General features: G+C 35.7%; 1 protein-coding gene across 1 annotated transcript in view; it reads right to left on the bottom strand.

Annotated features, from left to right (window-relative positions):
• The window catches only part of LOC149796295 (uncharacterized), an 81,787-nt gene that overhangs the window by 23,674 nt on the left and 40,854 nt on the right, over positions 1-17,259 (bottom strand). Inside the window, exon 2 of the mRNA XM_089960201.1 lies at positions 2,547-2,606. Coding sequence (XP_089816327.1) covers positions 2,547-2,606 — 60 coding nt within the window. The remainder of the gene's footprint in view (positions 1-2,546; positions 2,607-17,259) is intronic.

The raw sequence follows: 17,259 nt of genomic DNA, 5'->3' as shown, positions 1-17,259 counted from the left end.
ATATCTATGTGATTCCTTTTGGTTTTATAAACTTATTTATTTCCTGTAATAGTGTTACAAGCCAGGGGTCTTTACTTGACTGAGCGATGTCAAAACCCTGGCTCGATTCCCGCTAGAAGTCATAAGTTTACCTCAAATTTCCAAAGACTTCAATACAACTTCAGTTTCCATTCTATACCTAAATTTTACTCTAATCAATGCAAGTCCACAGATCTCACAAACTGCAAAATATCTATCAACCGCACATCTGCATGGTTTCTCTTCATTACGTTTCCGTACCGCCAGCAGTTCACGCCGTAGAAACTATACAACTATCCCTTAACACAAGGAACTATTTTAACTACGCCACCTTAGGCCAGAAAAACTATGGTTTCCAGGCACATTTCGCCAGTACAACTGCATCACCTTTGCCACCATGGTGACATAAACGGTATCTGTCGAGCCCCGTCTTATTGGTTCCATAGTGTAATTTACCGGTTTCCTACCGTAAATACTGTCATTGCAGTCACACCATCAATGTACACCATTAGCTTTAGTAGGGACTTATTATTCCATCGACACTCATTCGGTTTGGACGTGAATCCACTACTAGTGAACCATGGCATCATGGAAACTCACTAACACTTTACTCCGTGACGTTCGCTCCTAGTAACTGGTTAATCATTTCAGGCAAAGGAATATCTCCATTTGCACCGAATTCCAATAATCAGACAAGTAATCACAAAAATCTAAGAATTCCTTAAAACGGGGCGCTATAACCAAATGCTCATACTCCAAATGTATTACATTAGCAACAAAACCTATTAAAAGTGTTTAAGTAAACGTTCAACCAGTAAGAACACTGATAGTAGTTACAAAAGCAAACAAAAAAAGAAAAAACAACATTTACTCATAATTCGTCTGCTTGTAAAAATCACTAAGTTTATGTTTTACTAAAATGACATTAGTATGAGCATCGGCATGAGAAACGGAACAAAGAGAACAAGATTCATCGACATTATTTGAACACAAAGTAACTATACCTTGTTTTCTCAATCCTTTATAGCGTCTTTGTTTCCTTATGGCTATACTCTGCAGGTATTTGTTTTAATTCTTCAGCTTGAATTGTTTTCAATTCTTTATGTATCGACCTCACTTGGAACAAATAATTTAAATAGCTATATAACTATTATACCGTTAGCTTTAGCACATCCAAGCATAACTGCTTCTCATGTCATGTTCTGTACAACCGTAACACATTTGATGTTTTTCTGTGAGGGGAGTCCCTTTGAAAATATTAATCTGCGTGACTTTCACGTTCCAGTCTAATGAATAAAATGATTTTTTCTTCGATTTATCTTGTCTGTTTAAAATGCCGTGATTTATATTTTTCAACCTAAGGTTCGGTGGTTATGGGGAAAGATGTTACAGCTATTAATTTCAACCGATATGTGAGAGGTATGTTCAGGTTTTAAAATATCAAATAAGCCTTACGTTGCTTTACCTTGCAAACAGACACCATAGGCTGTTGGTATCTCTCTTTTACTTTGTATGCCCTATTTGGACCTACAATCAATATTGTACCATCAGGAAATTACTGACTTGGTGCAATGCAGAATTCATGAAGCGATATGGACAAATGCACACGTTTCGTTGATTGCTGTCTTTTTTCATTCTCAAATTTATTTTTCTTAGTATCAATTTCATCTTTTGATTATCCAGTTACATCAATCAACCCACTATAAGTTGCACCATTTCCATGTTTAATTCGGTTTTGAATCTCCACGTGCTTTTGCTTATTCGGTTTAAACTGAATCTTTTCCACCACTAAAAGCTACATTTTTTAAAAATCTTATATTAGTTTTAAAAATATATATGTTTATGTCGATGAAGATTGTTCTAAATCATTTAAATATTGTCTTATAAGTTTCATCCCTTTATCTTATTCATTAATGAAAGTATTACCTAGTATAACATTTATGTTTCTGTCCACTTTGCGTTTCACATACACTTCGTACGTATATTTTATTGTTCTATACCAGCAGTAAGCCAATTGTGAGAGCTGGTAATGCCTTGTCATTTAATGCTTTGATTTTGTCAGAGGTTGGTAATGCCTTGTCATTTAATACTTTGATTTTGTCAGAGGGTGGTAATGCCTTGTCATTTAATGCTTTGATTTTGTCAGAGTTGGTAATGTCTCGTCTTGTATGCTTTACTATTTGTCAGAGTTGGTAATATCTCATCAAGTGATTCTTTATTTTTCTGAGCTGGTAATGTCTCGTCATTTAATGCTTTGCTTTGCTGTTTAAACCAGTATGTTTATTCAAAGATTTATTGTGCTTTCATTAATATTCATTTTGTACTAACTGACGTCTACTTTACTTGTAATATTTTCATTAAATGACCGTTTCAAACATTAGTAGATACGATACCTTCACATGTCCAATCTGTATGAGTAAAGATACAAGGTCAGGAGTCAGACAATTTGACACATGAAGCTTGATCGTCCAAAAAGCAAGACAGGCAGAGATAGCAGGAAAAAAGGAGTAGGAAGCAGGACTGATTACCTTTTCCCGCAGAATTTTCGTCGACAATAATATTACGGGCTTCTTCCAAATTGCCTGCAGCTGAAATTATATGCAATATTGCCATATATAAAAAAGGATTACATGTACTTGCTTCAATTTGCAAGAAAAATATCTTTCTGGAGCTTCTTTAACGAAGAAAGAAATAAAATCTATCTGGATCCAACATTTGGTAGAAATGAATGTTTTTAATACAAGTGGTTAGTATATGATTAGTGTTTCTTCATATGGCTCAACTTAAAAGTTATGGAAATGTAGATAAATACAAAAACAAACTAGAGTAAAGAAATCTTGAGCTTCAGAAACAGGTGAGATAAATGTAATTACATAAACAGAAAGAGCAGAATCAAATGTAATTAGATAAAGATAAAAGAGTGAGGAAATGCAGTTGCAGAAAGAAGAAACAGAAAGAGAAATAGAAGATAGGTAAATTCAAATGTAAATGCAAAAAGAAAAAGAGAAGTGAAATTCCGATGCAGAGAGGAATAAAGGGAATTTAAATTTAGTTTGAAAAAATTAGAACTGGCAAGTGAAAATTGCATCCTTACTTTACACACTGTTCAGGGTTTGATGTTATACGAATTTTAGGTTAGTACCCCTTTTCAACAAAGAAGAAGTAGATACATATTTTCCTCATTTTAAAAACATTTCTGAAAATTTGAAATGGCCATGGGAGCATTAGACACTGTTATAAGAAAGTGCACTTTGCGGCAAAGCTCGTTACATCTATGCTTTCCTGTCAATACTACAAAGTACTGATTATGATCTCGTTACATCTATACTTCCCTGTCAATACTACAAAGTACTGACTATGATCTCGTTACATCTATACTTCCCTGTCAATACTACAAAGTGCTGATTATGATCTCGTTACATCTATACTTCCCTGTCAATACTACAAAGTACTTATTATGATCTCGTTAAAAAATGTATCCTGAAGGGTTATGAGGTGGTACCTGGGGCTAACTCGCAAAAGGTTAGAAACTATAAAAGGAACTTATTCGCCTAGTCGAGTGCGGCTTTGTTAATAATAATACTAATAATAATAATAATAATGAGGACATTGAATGACGCCTAATCTTTTGAAGCTCTAAGCGCTTTACAACATTAGACAACACCTATAAGATAAAAAACATATAATGATATGATTACAAAAACAAACACCACGCAATTAGAAAACATTTTTTTTAAATTAAAAAAAACATGCTGAGAATATTTAAGGTAGAAAACATTATTACGTCTTTAAGTTTGTTTTTGCAGTCGAAATAAGTGAGTTTTGAGAGCCCTCTTGAATGTGATCTCCGTGTCTTTGTGTCTAAGTTCAGTGGGCAATTCATTCCACGTTGCTGGGCCCAAGTATGCAAAAGAACGCAATCCATATGACTTTGTTTTCATAGTGGAAATAATGAGTATACGATTGTCAGAAGAGGAGCGTAAGTATCTTGCTGGTGTGTACACATGGGTGAGGTCAGATAGGTATATTGGACTAGAGTCCGACAGTGAAACGTAGCACAGACAATTTTGTGTTTGATTCTGGATCGAATGGATAGCCAGTATAGGGTACAGAGCAGCGGGGATGTGTGCTCTGATCGTGGTACTCTAATTATGATCCGAGCAGCTGTGTTTTGAACATTTTGAAGTTTCTGGAGCTGATATTGAGATGAACCAGACAGAACTGAGTAACAATAGTCCAGTCTTGAAAGTACTAATGAGCACATAATTGTTTTAGTGGCATCAACTGAAAGATATTTGCGAATTGAGCTGATGCGTCTCAGCTCAAGATATGCAGCCTTGCATATGTTCATGACCTGTTGGTGCAATGTGAGAGTACTGTCCAGAGTAGCAACTAGGTTTCGTACTGATTGTATTAATTTAATGTTGGTGTTGCTGATATTTATTGTTTGAGGTAAAGGATGTGAATTAGAAAGTCTTTGTGTTGTGATCAGAATGGCCTCGGTTTTATCATCATTCATCTGCAGCTTGTTACATGTCATCCGTGATTTCATATCAGAAATATACATCTCTACACCTTAGATGGTAGCATCAACTTCAGTTGGGTGGCTAGATTTGTATATTTGGGTGTCATCAGCGTACAATTGGTGAGACACTGGATGATGATCTATGACAATTAAGAGCGACTGAGTGTACAGAATGAAGAGAACAGGTCCAAGAACAGGCCCCTGTGGAACACCACAACATAGATCAACAGGGCTGAGTGTATTCCATTTGCAGATACAATTTGCGTCCTGTTGAACAAGTAGGATTTGAGCCACAGTAAGGCTGTATCATGAATGCCAAATACATGCTGGAGACGGTGAAATAATATATCATGGTCTATTGTGTCAAATGCTGCAGACAAATTAAGGAGGGTGAGGACTGTAATCTTTCCGCTATCCAACGCAGAGAGAATGTCATTAACTACTCTTAGAAGAGTAGTTTCAGTACTGTGGCAAGGCGATATGCAGATTTTACACTGCTAAAAAGACTGTTTGAATTTAGATCAGATACAAGCTGGGATAGAACAACCTTCTCTAAGATTTTTGATATTATTGGGAGATTAGAAACTGGGCGGTAGTTCTTTAAATCGTTATGGTCTAGTGTTGGTTTCTTCAGCAAAGGCTTTACAATGGCAGTTTTGAAAAATGATGGGAATTCCCCGGATGAGAGAGAGGTATTAATAACATCAGTTAGTGAAGGCAATACTGGATCTAAGCACTCAAGCAACAGTGATGTTGGAATTGGATCAAGTTCACATGACTTTGGTGCACTCTTCATCAGGATTGAACGTATAAAATCCATAGAGATAGGTTCAAAAAATGGTTGCCGCTCAAATTCTGTATCCCAACTATATGGTGACGACGAGTCAATTGAAACTGTGGTGTCAAGCTTATTTCTAATGGTTTGTACTTTGTCATGGAAGAAATTTGCAAACATGTCCAGAAGGTCGACTGGAGAGAAAATAGTTGGAAGTGGTGTAGATTTATTCCTTGACATTAACTTGTTAGTAATCTCGTAGAGCTCTTTGCAGCTGGAACTTTCCATGATCTTAGTAGTGTAGTGGGCTGATTTCGCTGCATGGACTATATTTGTGACATTCTTCTTAGCGGCTTCATGGATTTGCTTATGAATAGTGAGTCTGGTGGAAAGCCAGATCCTATCAGCTTTACGGCGGTCTCTTTTAGCAGTGCGAAGCTGGTTCCTAACACTGCTATACCATGGAGAACACTTTTGAATTTATACTCTACACTTGGTAACTGGGGCATGTTTGTCAAGCAATGAACGTAGGCAGTTATCGAGTTGTTCTGTGGTAGGAGGTAGAAAGTTGTTAGGTTAGCTTGGATGTCGTGCTTTAGTTTGGTTCTATTTCTCATATGGAGGTTTCTCTTAGTAGATGATAAAGGTGGAGGGTTAGGGACTGATACGTCAAGATGACATATAATGCAGAGGTGATCTGATGCAAGGTCATGGGATACTAGGGAGGACCGTAGAATGTTATCATCAGGTATCTGAAGAATCCAGTCTAAAATGTGACCATGTTTTTGGGTGGGTTGGTTAACTGACTGTTTGAGTTTGAAAACATGAATGGAATCTATGAGTTTTGATTTGTTTGAGTTTCAGGGACAGTCAAAGTAAAAGTTGAATCTCCAAGAATAATCAGGTTGCCACCTATCGAATTTCCATAGTCCAGGAGATTCGGAAACTGCTCCAAAAAGAGAGAGTCAGCCAGTTTGTTTTTTTTTCTACTAGGAGGAGGGTGGTACAGGCAGAAAAAATGGACTGACCTTTTATCCAGTGTGAGTGTGGTTTGGACTAGTTCAAACGATGTGTGGTCGAAATTGAATTTTGTGGTGTGGTTAAGACGTTTTATCATGGAGTTCTTTGTGATGACAGTAATTCCACCTGCGCGAGAATTACGGGGGAATGACTTGATGGAGTAACCAGTGGGTGTTAGATCCGCACACTTGGCCTCATCGCCTGATGTTTTTAGCCATGTTTCTGTCAGGAAAAATACGTTAATTTTCTGGTCGTTGATAAAATTAACTTTTTCTTTGCGCTTTGTTTTAATGTTCATCTCCAGTGTGTAAATTTGACATCAGACTTAGTCTCAGTACCATGTTGGTCGGAACAATGTCGTCTTTACCCATCGAGGGTATTCATTTATTACTAGGCAATTTGGAAATAAGGTTGTGTTTAATCCACTTGTAATGGACTAGCCTCGTTTGGATCAGAAATTCAATAATATTGAGAAATAAAAGTCCCTGATTTATACCTATCTTGTGCGGTTACTAGAGCTATGGAAAAGAAAACTCTTGAGAATCATTTTGATCAGAAAATTATTACTTTAGCTGAACATGTGTAAAGGTCGGGGTTTTGATGAGGTCACTTTTACTCCTGCTATGGATCAATCAAACTTTATTGATAACGTTGGTCATCTTTTTACTGCTCATTATCTTTATTCTAATCAGGGTGACAAACGGCATTCACTTGTCATCGAACAAGAACAAGATCCTGAGATGATCTTGTTGCTTCAGAGGGCTTTTAACGAAACTGAAGCCACATATGTAACTACCGGTACTCATTATGTTCTTAAAACTGCGCTTATTATCAAAAATTAGAGACCACCTGAAGTACCCGCTGGTGACGAGATGTATATGTGCTATTAAATCGTTGTTCCCAAGTCGTATTTATTCAGATGATTTAGTTTAAGTGATTCTTCTCCGAAAATACAAAGTGCTCCACAATAACATTCTTGGAAATTAAGACTTGGATTTATAGCAAAATTCAAATAAGGATATAGTTTGGATTATATTAATGTGATTCAATAAAAGACTATATGTACATAGCCAGGGCACTGTCCAACACAGGCACATCAACACTTTGAGTGTTGAATTTATTTTGGATTTGTACTAAAGTTAATTAAAATCTTAAATTATTACGATTGTGTTAGAAATTATTTGCTTATCTGGGATTTAATTCGCAATACCTTATGTTATTTTTCTTTACATGTTTCACTTTGTAATCTAGGGAATTAAGTTATTTGTAGAATTTTACATAACTTGTGAGCTTTCTTTTTTCTACCACTTTGTTTAAGAACGTATGGTCATATCATATTTTGTTTACTAAATAAATTTTACTGGTTAGGTACACAATTAACATGATTTTGGACAAATATCAAGTACACATACAAAAGTACATAATATATAATCATTAAGAAAAGCCAATAAACAAAACAAGTTAAACATATATAAAACTAAGTATATGGATATGTATGTATGTATGTATGTATGTATGTATTGCTTTGTATATTTAATTTGTTTTTTTTATTATTATTCATTACATGATATTGTATTGTAACATTGTATGCTGGACTTGACTTTGTCCAACATTGGGTTCATTTCTGCTTGACCTGATTGACTTTTGTTTCTAAATTTTATTTTATGTAAACGAATAATAATAGCTTCATTATTCTCTATGTGTATAAGCTTAATAGGATTTTTATTCAGGTAAACAAGAAGGAGTAAATATGATGATTTGGGTTAGGGTTTCGGAGTTTCCTAAGTGAATTTTACGGTTTATTGTGTTGTAAATAAACAAGACTCATTAGATCATTCTAGAAGTTTTTTTTTCATTAGGTAATTTTTTTATACAAAATGTTAATGGTGACCTGAGGACAAATAGAGAACTATATAATCTTGTGATTGTGAGGATTTAGTCATTCGTGTTTTAACCTCTAGCACATTTAAGTTGTATTATGTTGTTACCAGTTTCACGCGAAGTTTATTTTCTTCAAATTGTTGAATTCAAGTGATTTTTTTTCTCTGAAAATACAAAAGTGCTCTGATAAAACTCTTCGATAAAGAAATTCACTGGTATTTATAATATCTTCAAACCTGAAATTATATTACTGTGACTCAACGAAAGACTGTTGACATATCAGCATTCCGTAACCTGTAACAGACACGTAATCGCCTTCAGTTTTGGATCTCTTCGGGGCTTGTACTGAGTTTTATTTAGGATTTTATATTGTTAGGACTTGTGGCTATCATTCTTGGATTAATTTTGGATTTAAATCGCAATACCCTGAGTTCGTTTTTCTCATTTTCACTTTGTATTCGAGGGAAATAAATTATCTGTTAAATTGTACAAAGCTTGTTGTCTTTCTCTCTTTTATGTTACTTATTCTAAGAGCATAGACTCGTAACACACACACACACACACAAATATATATATATATATATATATATATATATATATATATATATATATATATATATATATTCAAAGTATATTTTGTGTACATATATGTAATAGGTGTATGTGAATTTGGACGCAAGAACAAACCGGTTTTTTATAATTTAACAAAAAATTATTTTTCCTTGAATTCAAAGTCAAAATTTATAATGAGCTACATTGCCGCAAATAATATCCCAAATAGTCCTCAAGGTTTTATCACCAGTTAAAATGAATTAAGTTCTAAATAAATTCCAGTAGTTCCGAAATAAGATGCAGCGCTGAAGGCATTGATGTAAATTTTCTAATGTACCCGTAGTCTGAATAATGTACCAGTAGTCTGAACAATGTACCAGTAGTCTGAATAATGTACCAGTAGTCTCAAGTGTGATGATTTACTAACATTCTTCCAGTTAATAGCAATCATATAATCGAAGATGTCCTTGCCTGAATGCACTATAACTCAAAGTTAATGTTTTATCCAAGAATAGTATTAAAAATCACTTCTCATTTCCAGAGAATAATAATTCTATAAATAATTTCACCAGAATTAAATACTGAACACAACAATAAGACTCATTCTGCCTAAATATATTAAAGCAGGAAATAAATATTTTTCAAGTAAATAAGATTACATGTAAAAACAAGCTAAGATACAAAAGAAGAGCCAGGATGTAGGGCAAAAGTTCATTTCATGAACAATCTAAGTTGTAAATAGATGTGATTTGTACTACAATTATGATGCGGAGGTCGCTGTTGCGAACCAGTGGCGTCACTAGGATTGGTGTCACCGACTTCGGTAACTCATGGTGTCACCCCCATGGACCGCCTTCCTGCACACTAATTCAAAACTGTTATACACGGTCATGTGTGGTAACTCATAGTATCACCCCCATTGACCTCCTTCCTGTACAAAAATTCAAACATTTTATAGACAATCCGGTGCGGTAACTCATGGTGTCACCCCCACGGACCCCCTTGCTGCACAAAACTTCAAAACTTTCTTTGACAGTCATTTTGGTGTCACTCCCTCTGATGGTGTCACCCGGTGCCACTCCTTCCCGCAACCCCTAATGACGCCACTAGTTTGAACCCAGGCCGAGTCATACCAAAGACATATGAAACTGGTACAGCTATCTCGCTTGTTGCTCAGCATTAAGATGTACTAGGACTGGACAGCCTGATGTCAGGATAAAATGATTGGGTGAGACATGATGTCACATATCTGCGGCATGATGCCACTGTGCTAGACAACACTATAAATTGATACGCTGCAGACATCGCAGCGATATGACTGCAAAATCTTTAAAGCTACGTTACAAATCCAAATCACACACACACACACACACACACACACACACTACAGTCACAATAAGGAATCTGATAATCATCAGGTAGGACACATCATTTACAACAGAAAGTATAGTCAGTAACACGTGCGTACGTAAGTTCAGCATTTGCCTTGGAATTTAAATATAGTAAATAACAGGAGCGTACTAAGGTTCAACATTTGCCTTGGAATTTAAATATAGTAAATAACAGGAGCGTACTAAGGTTCAACCTTTGCCTTGGAATTTAAATCTAGTCAGTAACACATGCGTACGTGACTTCGACATTTGCCTTTGAATTTAAATATAGTAAATAACATGTGCGTACTAAAGTTCAACATTTGCTTTGGGATTTAAATGCTCTTGCCAAGGATACTCTGAAATTCCTGCCGAACCAAGAAGGGTATCGAACTCGCGACCCTTGCATTCAGTCCGACGTTTAACCAGCTGAGAAACTGCTCCCTGACTAAATAGTACAAGTTGGAATATTAAACAAAGCAATTTTAAGAAATTGTAGTCTGCAACAGCCAAAACAGAAATGCAGGAAAATGATCTATGTTGTAATAACTATCACATATATTAATAGTTTTAATTCAAAACAATTCTCGGTGTCACACATATTAGTATTTATATCAGACACCAAACTAAGGTGTGATTCATTTTGGATACATAAAGTATTTTAGTTATTGAGCTATTTGCTCAGGTTGTCCATATTCGTACACGCATGCACAAACAACACTTGAGTGAGGAGAATGTCCTTAATTAAAGGCCCTGCTTTTATAAATAAAGTCTTTAATCTTCCAAATGATTCTGCAGACTGGTACTTTTATCGATACCAACCGGAATCAGCCTGGAAGGTCAGTGTGATTCTATATTTTGTAAGTATTAATATACACAAGTTCAATTATTTTATAGCAATATACATCCATATAACTTTAAATTAGAAATTGTTTTTCATAAAATCAATATCTGACTATTGTCGTTCGCATATATGTAGTATCAGGTGTGTGTGTGTGTGTGTGTGTGTGTGTGTGTGTGTGTGTGTGTGTGTGTGTGTGTTCCACTAAGGTAAAAGGGAAGCTACATAATTTATGTGACAGGAATGTAATAATTTACTTTATGCTAGACTAGAAAATATTCACTTTGTAATTTCATTACTGCCTTTTTCTCCAATAACAAGGACCAGTAATGATAGTAGTCGTTGTTATTTAGCCCATTAGGAGGAAATTGATTCCTCGTCACGCACATACATAGAAACAGACACAGAGAGATAAACTTAAAACATCAATAATTTTCGTAAGCAAACAGGCGTTCAAACAAATAGGTAAACAGGCGATTCAGAGAAAAATATGCAGAGGGATACATCACTTAGCACAGTAGTAAGAGACAAATATAATTCAAATTGAAATATTCCTCATCAAACAAGATGTAGTTCCGGTCTGCTTAATAAACTGAACAGCACATAATGCAGAACAATTAAATAATGATCACGAGACCGCAGGGATATTCTTCCTCAGCTACAAGAATATATACATATATATATATATATATATATATATATATATATATATATATATATATATATATATACACATACATACATTACATACATACATACATACATACATACATACATACATACGCACACACACACACATGCATACGTACATACATACGTACGTACGTACGCACGTACGTACATACATACATACATACATACATACATACATACATACATACATACATACATACATACATACATACATACGTGGAGGGGATATGCAGAATAGTCTTTATTCATTGCAATAACCCATACGGACTGTGTTGATCGATGTGAGGTGTTGGGGGTTGTTTGTTTGTTTGCTTGTTGGGGGTGGGGTTGTTTTCTTGTTTTCAATTACTTGAATAGAATTGAGATGTCGAATATACACTATAAAAATCGAACGTGTGCAATATACAAATAAAATTTAATACGAAACGAAATTGTGTATAGAATCAATTCAAATGAAACAAGGGGGTAATTAATAAAATATATTCGCGTGGCCAAAGAGATACCTGCATTATTAGTGGTTATATTGCGAAGATAAAATCGTGAGTTATAAAATTCATATTCCTATTTATGCTATGTTCAGTATAAATATATACGATATATTTTAAATACACGCCACTCTTTCTATGATTCAAAGCTTTATAAATGAAAGTGGTCCTAATATTGAATCTTCCATTATTATGGGTATTGGTAAGTTCTATACATTTAAGTTTAGTCTTTTTCTGAAATATTTTTCTATATTATTTATCTCTTAGATCTTATACAATAAGCATTCAAGTACGAAATAATGTTCGTCTTCAACGAGATTACAAATAAAACAAGTCGATCATGAATTTGGTTTTAAATTCGAGTCTGTGAGAAGATGCTTTACAATTACTTTCAAAAAATTGATGCTATTGGTTTAAACGTTTTATCCAAAACTTGCAATATTTACATGAAATTAACATTGACTAATGTTGTTAAGACTATCTATCCAATTTTTTAATAAAACAACCCTTTATCCTTTATTTACAAAACAGTAAAGATACAAATTTATAAAAGTATTTTTCAAGTTAAGATGTCACTTTTTAGTTTGCTATGTCAAAGATGAGATATATGAACTTTAGTAACGGATCAAAAAATGCCTAACCAAGTCAACGATTTGTAAACTTATTTACAATTTTTTGTTTTCCATTACAGTAAGTGAATTCCATATCACTTGGGAAAGTAAACACATGGCCGTTGATTTTGATCTGTTAACCACAATTTTTCATTTAGTAGAATAGTCTTTCAAATAATTTAGCTCGACCTGAAGGCAGTTGGGTGAACCTAAAACTATGATAATGGCATCAGCGTGTAAAATTATAAAAGGATGAAACATGCAAATATCGATTCTTTCAATGCCATGCGTGGCAAATTCTTCCTCTTAATCATTAACAAACACTAAAAAAGATAGTGATGAATAAACACCTTGCCGTACCACAAGAATGGCAAGAAAAGATTAATATGACGTCACATGTTTACAACCGGGTACCCAACAGAAGTACAATCTGGTCAGTCTCCCTAGAGAAGCCGCATTTATCCGTTAGCATATACACGATGTTGCATCTCTTTTATGCAATAGGAGCATGTCAATAATGAAAATACAGACGATCGAAGTGTGTTCAGCTAGGATATAAAGTATATCTCTTATGAAGAGTCAAATGCATGGAAAAGGAAGAAAGCTTCTACGTTCGCAAGTGATAGATCTGTGGACGATTTGCACTATGTTGTCATTTTGAAAATGGGGATTAAATAAATTTGCCTACGATTTTCAGAAATTGGCATTGAAACTGGGTGGCACAATGCCAGTTCAGCTCAGAGACTTTTTGTTCAATGCCAGCTTCATTTTAGGAATAAAAATGTATCTCCTCGAACTCCTGTATCAGCCGATAACTTGTGTAGCCAGCCAACAGATTTCACATCGCCTGATAGCTTACAAACTAAACTGACAAATCGTAATATAACTCTTTCTAAAGCAACAACAAAACCAGTAAATTGAAAAGAATGGCATTATATTTGTATTTGTTTCCATTTCATTTTCATATATTATTAACCTCCATAAAGGAATATGTTTACACTCAATGTTGAACGTACTGATGGTTAGGGACCGACAATTTAATGTTCAGACGAAGATATTGTTTTCCTCTTTTTATTTCAAGATACAACAACTTCCAGAAAATATGACAGAATTAGATTTTTATAAATCAGAGCACGAGAACCTTTTCTCAAGCTATTTGAGGATCATATCAACCTCATCTAAAGCAAAGAAACATAGAGCCATCGTAAATAGTGAATGGGGTCACCCTACGTACAATGGGAATTAGCATTACAGACACCCCTGGGTCACTCTACGTACAATGAAAATTTAACATGGCGAAAAATCGTGGGTCACTCTACGTACAAGGGGAATTTAACATGGGGAATAGAGTTAAGGCTTGTTTAGGGATTTTTTTTTTTTTAAAAAGCAATTTTTTTTAAACAAGAAAAGGGGTAGGCAATTGAAAAGCTATCTCTTTTCGAGAAATATGGCTGGCCTTGAAAAGGGTCTTTGGGTTTTTCTTCTTCTTTTAACTTCTTAACTTCTTCCACCATCCTCTTATTTTGTCCATCATTCCTTTCTTCTTCTTCTTTTCTGTTTCCGGCAGCCAGTCCGGGTGGCCCATGGCCCGGAACTTCTCTTGGATTTTCATCCAGTTTGTGTTCAGTTTTTCTAGTTCATCATTTTTTTTTTCTATTTTCTTCTTCTTTTCTTTCCTTTGACCACTTTTCTTTGATCTTCTTGACCTCTTCGGTCAGCACATTCCTCATTACTTCTTCCGCTTTCTTAAGTTTTTCTAACCCCCACTTCGCGAATCACCAATCTGTCCATTCTACAATGTCTTCTAGAAAGCACCTTGCACTCGTCACATGAACTATCGCTTCTTTTAACTTACCCACTTTCACATACGGTGGGTTAATTAAACCTCTGATTCTCTTCTCCTCATCCTCTATCATTTCTTTTACAATATTGACGGATAAGTGGAGGCTGGTTACTTGTTTTGAGACGAAGTCTTTTGTCACTGCATACCTCCATTCCTTTTCAACCCTTTCTGCTACACTCAATCCATCCACCATCCAATACCAACTTTCCATAAGATCGTTGTATAAAGCTGAAGCTGCTGGCATCTTCTTGTTTGCTTATTCCGTAGAATGGGCTCCAATGGCCAACACTGTTAGTTTTATACTGAAAGTGCGGACGTGAAGGAAAACATCCCCCTAAAACAAAATTGATCTTACCTAGATCATGACCAAACAACGCGCGGACGTGAAGGAAAACATCCCCTCACTTTTCTCATTTCATATAATAAAACCCAAACTATACTCTCCACATACTCTAAGAAACCCATAATCTACAATTCACACAACCATACCTGAGCTCTTACAAACACATACCCTCACATTTTTTTTTCAAAAAGAGTTAGTGTTTATAATCATACTACTCTACCTACACACATTGGCAAATTGATTGTTATTTCTTTTCATGAGTATTGGGTAGCCCTTAAAAGGGCTGGGTTTTTTTTGAACTCCAGATGCACCTATCTAATGATGGCACCTTCCTGGCCTGGTGCCACACACGCATCTTCTTCCCCAGTCTCCTTTCACCTTTCTTCTGGGGAGCGCAGAGGGAGGATGATTCGCTTCAACACCCCAATCCTCTGTTTCGGGAATATTGTACGACATCCTCTCTTCTATTTTCTTTTCCTCCTCTTCCCTCTGTCTTCTCTCCTCCTCTTCCTTCTTTATTCTTTCCTCTTCTACTATAGCCTCCGCGGCCAGTTCATTTAACAGGCGCCTGACATATTCCAGATGTATCTGGAGTTCAAGAAGTTTGCTTATTCTGCTATTCATTCTTGTGTTGATCAATCAACAAGGGTAGCTAGACTGCCGAGCGAGTTTCAATTTATACTGAAAGCGCGGACGTGATGGAAAACGTCCCCCTAAGAACATAAAATTGATCTTACCTAGATCATGACAAAACAACGCGCGGACCTAAAAGAAACACTCACTCACTTTTTTATACTACCCATTACTATGGTAAAATTTTTTCATGAATCACTTCAATAGACTATTTACATACGCAAAGCAATCCAATCTAACCCCAAATATACACCTCAAACACCAAAAAAACATCATATTAATCTACTATCCACACCAACTTACGTTAACACTTACAAACACTCTAACACATACCCTCACATTTTTTATAAAAGAGTTAGTGTTTATATTCACACTACTCTACCTACACACATTGGCAAATTAATAGTTATTTCTTTTCTAGAGTATTGGGGTAGCCCTGAAAAGGGCTGTCTTTTTGTTTGCTATGGCATTCTGTTTTAGTTTCTAAGAATGCGATGTCCTCTGAGGATAGACTTTCTGGCGATAGGTCTGCTTCTTCGGAAAGAGAAGAAGAACTCTTTGGTGTCGATACGACAATCGACAAAGCCTCTGTCAGCTTCAGGTTGCTGTTGCTGTTGTTGTTGTTGCTGCTGTTGCTGCTGTCTCTGAAGTCTGTACTTCTCTGTCCATTCTTCTTTTTCCCTGTTCATTTCTTCTCTGAAGAGCTCTTCTATCAGGTCTTCAGTGATTTTTAACATTCTCACATTCTCTATTTCTTCTGGCTTCGGTATCAGATTGTGTCTGACCCTATGCAAATTCACGTAGGCTTCGTTGAGTTTAGCTAGTTTGGAGCACATCTTCTTAGGAGAATGAGTCGACAATGGATGGTTAGACTGGAAACAACCCCGGTTCTTAAAGTCAAAGCGCGGACGTGAAGGAAAACATCCCCCACACGGTTTTCGAGCCGCAACGTTCAGTGAGTGTCATGAGAGGGATAGTAAGAAATGAAAGTACATCAATCCAACATTCTTATAGCTAAACAAAAGACAAAGGCATTTTTCTTCAAAACACAACATTTTTTATTCAAAAATCACTTAACACTAAACAACAACTCTAACATTTTTAACAATAATCCAACAATATAACATCAACCAATCTTTTCAAATCACAAACATTTTTTTCTCAATTGACAATCTACTTTAAACAGGGCTGACAACGTTGTGAATGAAATTGTGATTTCCACTGTTGGAAATCATTAGGCCATTGATGGACACTACGTTTCCTAGCTTGAGACAAAAGATAAGCGTAATGGTCACAAAACCATCGATCTGCTTTCACATCGTTTCTTGAAGAAGAACGAGGATCAAAATGAGTCACTAAATGTTCTAAGGAATAGCCCAGGCTGCGATGATGCAGAAAATACACACAGTACTGTCCACACACCAAGGAATCTGTGCCTTGTAATTTCACATTATTGAATCGGGTGGTCTGAGCATTTCTTCTCATAAAGTCAATGATATCGTCTTCCAAAGGGGGCAATCCGTACGAATCGAAATATTCCACACATCCTTCTTGAGGAAAGTAGACGGCTACCCAGTGGGTTCCTGGGAGATGACTGTCGTCCGTGTTGATCACGTAAGCTTGATGGTCTTTAGGTTTGCGATGAGGGAGTTCATCTTTAGCACAGACG

This window comes from Sinohyriopsis cumingii, chromosome 6, assembly GCF_028554795.1.
Source record: "Sinohyriopsis cumingii isolate HCF-2022 chromosome 6, ASM2855479v2, whole genome shotgun sequence".
Lineage (NCBI taxonomy): Eukaryota > Metazoa > Mollusca > Bivalvia > Unionida > Unionidae > Sinohyriopsis > Sinohyriopsis cumingii.
Note: the sequence above shows the minus strand (reverse complement) of the source record. Positions and strands in the feature narration are given on the sequence as shown.